Source organism: Tetrao urogallus, assembly GCF_951394365.1.
Source record: "Tetrao urogallus genome assembly, chromosome: 12".
NCBI classification, from domain to species: domain Eukaryota; kingdom Metazoa; phylum Chordata; class Aves; order Galliformes; family Phasianidae; genus Tetrao; species Tetrao urogallus.
In genome coordinates, this window is record NC_136825.1 from 11,135,866 (window position 1) to 11,140,432 (window position 4,567).

Sequence of the window (4,567 nt, forward strand, 5' to 3'; positions counted from 1 at the left end):
GAACCCTCCTATACTGACTGCTGCTGGACTAAAGAACACAGTCAGATATTCATAAAAATGCTCTTTCTGTAGTAAGAAACAAATGTGTTCCCAGCAACAGTTAATGCACACAGTTTGCTTTCATTTTTATATGCTTCAATCCAAATGTATTAGGCATGAAAATAAACTGTTTAAATACACTGCAGATTAAGTCAGAAATAATTTTAAATTAGTGGCCAAAGAGAGAAGGACACGGCAGTGTTATCTTTTGCCTCCGATGACCAGAAAGGCTTCCCACAACAATACATTTAACGAAGCAGAACACTCGGAATTAAAGTTTTCAGGGCACTCAAAACACACCAACTTTCACACGCATTGTTTTGAATCCCCTTCAATCTGTACCAGTTCACCCGCACTCAGACTTCAGTCTCTTCTTTACAAACTTTTCTAGATAGCTCTGGAAGGCTTCAGACTGAACTCTTAACCAATTTAAAGACTCTTTGTTTCCCTCTGTGGCACCACAAAACAAAAGTGATGCTTTCTGTACTGAAGAAAAGCATTTTTATTCCCCCCTCCCCCCCAACATCTAGGATTTTTAAAAGTGAAAGTCATAAAAATAATCTTCATCCCAACATATTTTCAATCCTCTTAAAACACTCTGAACAACTAAATATAGTATGAAATTAGCTCTCGCCTCTTCCTCTTGTTCCTACACAGAATTTTCTAATGTGTCTCACCAGTAATAAATTGTAAACGAGGCTATGACTCTAAGAGTAGACAGTGTGTTTCATGGGTATTTAAACAACAGCATTAAGTACTATAGGAATCTGTGGAATGCGGAGTGCAGATTTATGTGTCTTAACAATTTCTTTACTGGTTTGTAATAAGCCAGCAAACTAACGCTTTATTTTTATATTAATCTGGCCTCTGAAGTAGAGTATACTGGAGCATGACAAGAACAACAAAAATAAACTGGCACATACTTAATAACTGTAACAGTGAATTGCCTCCAATACTAAAATATTTATCGAAACTGAGGGAAAAAAACTACAAAGAATTACCCTCCACAGCCTGCTACCAGCTCTTTAACAGTGGGCAACGTAATGCCTTAAGGTACCTCAAACTGTCTTTCATTTTCCAGACTTAATGGCTGATTGCAGAAATCAATGTTGCCATTAGTAACAGAGTATTTGTTATGGCATGATTTCCTCTGTTGTTAGACTTGCAGAATGATTACAGTATTAGTGAGGTGCTTTCTTTATAAAGGGCTGAAGATATAACTTTCAATTTACTATCCATTAGTAAGTGACTTTGGAAATATAGATGAGGCCAGAAATCTTACCTGTTATTACTTGGAGATTTTATTTCAGCAGTCATAGGCTAGTAACTTTAAAAATTGTACCAGGAAGCTCAATATTTTATAGACATCTCCAAAGAAATATTATCTGCTTTGCCATTTTATACACAGCAAGTTAACAAGACATACGGTTCAATTAAAATGTTTCAGTTCAATTTCTACTTTTCTTGCACTTTGAATCAGATGCAAATTATGCAGAAGGTTTCATACGTGTTAAAATGCGCACATAAGTTAAAAGATTGTCAAAAAGTTAGTGCTTTGTATTTCCTGAATCTCCTCTTAATCAATCCGGTAGCCAGGTGCAAGCAAATATTTCAGCTAAGCAAGTGATACGATTGTGGGAATCAGGAAAATCAGAGAAGTCAGCTAACACACTCCTCATTAGTCATACTTCTCTGACCAAGATCTCAAAGAAGGCATTTATCTTCCACCTTTTACGTGGTGGGAAGGGAAAGGTCTGCAAGAGAGACACCATGAACAGAAGAGGAAAACAAAAAGTCCTCCAAAATGTGGGGGAAGAGGCCCTTGCCGTGACATTCCCACTTGGTGCACGTACAGACCCTATATGCTGCTGCCGGTGGCGTGGCTGAAACAACAGCTGAAAGACTAGGAAACCTGCCCTTGGAGGGGTGAGAGGGTGAGCCAAGAATTAACCTCAAAGGCATTGAGGGAACCCAAACACAGATGTTCTGGCGTATAACACCACGTCTCTGTGGACCATTAGAAAACGACCTAACCAGAGAATGCATAAACAACTTTGCTGCTGCGATTTCAAATAGAGCTACTACGTTTTCAGTGCAGAGAGAGAAGGAGAAGTCATCATACCTGAAGAGGAGGGCGAGGAAGGGTGTGGACTGTCCTCCTGGGCACTCCCCGTCTGTGAGAGACCCCCACCTACTCCGCTTTCTTCAGTAATGTTAGAGGAGCCTGGGGTCGTCGACCTGCTGACAGACTGCGACTCTTGATCGCTGCCAGATCCACGACGCTCATCAAGACTCCCTTGGATTATTTCATCTTCTCCTTTCCTGTCTCTTTTGTGGACCCTGGAGTGCACAACCACTTGGTGGTACGTTCTAAAAACCCTCCCGCAATCCGGGCATTCAGTTGGCTTTTCTTTTACGTTTCCATGACTTTGTAAGTTGTAATCGAGTCCCTGGTTCATACCATGTGACAAAAAATCTCTACTGCCTTCTAAAGGGTCTAGTTTGTTTGGCAAGTCTCTCTGATTGCCCATTTTAGTGCTGTGAACCAAATCAGCAGGCATTTTCTGCTTAGAGCCATCTGCTCCTACTAACACATACTCCCGCTTCTCCTTATCAAACATAACTCCAGCATTTGCCAAAGTGTCTTCATGGCTGCGCTGTATCTGCTGCTCTTTAGACAAAAAGCCATGTTCCATGGCCATTCCCCTTGCCATAAGCTGCCAGGCCTGATAGCTGTTTACTGGATCCATCTCTGCTGCTTTGGCGGCAGCTTGTAACCTTTCTATACAGCTGGATTTCAGAGGAGGCACCAGATTGAGACAGCCCAATAAAGAGTGTTTATCCCCTTCAGCAATACTGTGGCCAATGCCAGAAATGGGTGAAAGGAGCTTTCCCAAGACTTCCTTCTCTTTCATGGGCATGTCTCCTTTGTTATAGATTTGATTTTGTTCACTTAAGCTCGCTTTGTCAGGAGGAAGAAACCCACTCTGCAAACAGGACAGGTATCTTGAATACAAGTTTGCATGAGCTTCCTGGGACATACTGCTGATGGAGACAGGTACTTCGGGATCATTAGGAGATTTGTTCTTGACAGATAACTTATTCAGGTGAACTTTCATGTGATTTTTAAGGAACCAAGGCTCTTTGAATCGCCGCCCGCAGATCTGACAGCAGTGTTCAAAGGAATCCTTGTGCTTCCTCATGTGGCCTTTTAGGAACCAGGCTTGGCTGAACACTTGGCCACACACCTCGCAGCGGAACTCATTGGTGGACTGCTCCCCATTCCCATTGGAGCCCTGGCCCTGCGCTGACTCTGCGGTTATGTGAGCCTTCTCAACGTGGCTGATCAGCTCCTCTTCCTGTGAGGCAGCAAAGTCACACAGGGTGCACTTGTAAGGCTTGTGCAGGATCCTTATGTGCCTGTCCAGCTCTTCACGCTTTTTAAACTTGCCTTTGCAAAATGTGCATCTGAACCCAGCTGTCTGAGCAACAACTTCTTCCTGGACACTGACTGGCTTTGGAGAGGGAACAGGGTTTGAAATATCAGGTGTGTTGTGATTAGCTGGCACAGACAAGTTGCAATTTGTGAGAGGCATTGGCTGAGCATGCTGCTGTGCTTTCACATCAGGTCGTGGCTGCAAGAGGCTGCTCTTCATCTGCTTGTCCCGAAGAATCGCTCTCTCCTCCAGCTCATGTAAAAGTCTGTTTTCCTCTCGGACTCTTCCACGACCTTTACCGAGGTTGCCAAGTTTATGAGTACGCAGGTGTATCTTCAGGTTACCTTTCTGAGCTGCTCTGTGATCACAGTATGGACACTTAAACGGTTTCTCTCCAGTATGAGTGCGCATGTGCAGCGACAGGATGCTGTTAAATCGAAAGCGCTTTCCACAGAGGGGACACGGGTACTTTCTGTTTTTCCTGGCATCATCCTCTATATCGCTCATCTGAGACATAATCCCTAGGTTTTGTCCATTCAAGAACTGCTGCAGATCCACACGCCCATTCAAACTGGTGTCAACCTCTCTGTTGAGCTGGTTTGCTAACAGGGCCATCTGACTGCTGATGGGTTGGTTTGCTATGGACATGTGGCTTTTGTCTTCTAGTGGTGCTGATGCCTTCTCTTCTGGATTCTGCCTGTTCTGGAGCTCCGGAAAAGCATGGCTGAGCTGGGAAGTGATCTGGTGCAGCTTCTGGCTCATTGAATACTGCCCATTGAGTATGGTGCTGTTGAGATGGGCGTCAGCTTCTGGCACAGCTGAAGAAACACCAAGGCACAAACTAGCTTCCTCCATCTCTGAAAATCAGAAGATATTTTAGATTCAGACTGTGAAAGAGTTACAAGCATTGAATCACTGACATACAATTCGCATTTTCTGTTTTACCTACTCATAATAATGCAAAGGAATTAGTGTAAAAACCATAAAAGGTGTGTTAAATGCAAACTATGCTATGCAATTGTGAACATGTATGTGCTTTCATCATTTTGTATGTTTACTGACAAACATTAATTACTATTTAAAATTATGCT

The 4,567-nt window shown here is 42.9% G+C and overlaps 1 protein-coding gene across 1 annotated transcript in view; it reads right to left on the minus strand.

The window, feature by feature from the left end:
• ZNF536 (zinc finger protein 536) overlaps positions 1-4,331 on the minus strand; it is a gene marked incomplete at both ends in the record, with an annotated part of 170,171 nt that extends 165,840 nt beyond the window's left edge. Inside the window, one exon of the mRNA XM_079541229.1 lies at positions 2,162-4,331. Within this exon, the coding sequence (XP_079397355.1) occupies positions 2,162-4,331 (2,170 nt within the window). The remainder of the gene's footprint in view (positions 1-2,161) is intronic.
• Positions 4,332-4,567: the final 236 nt, after the last annotated feature.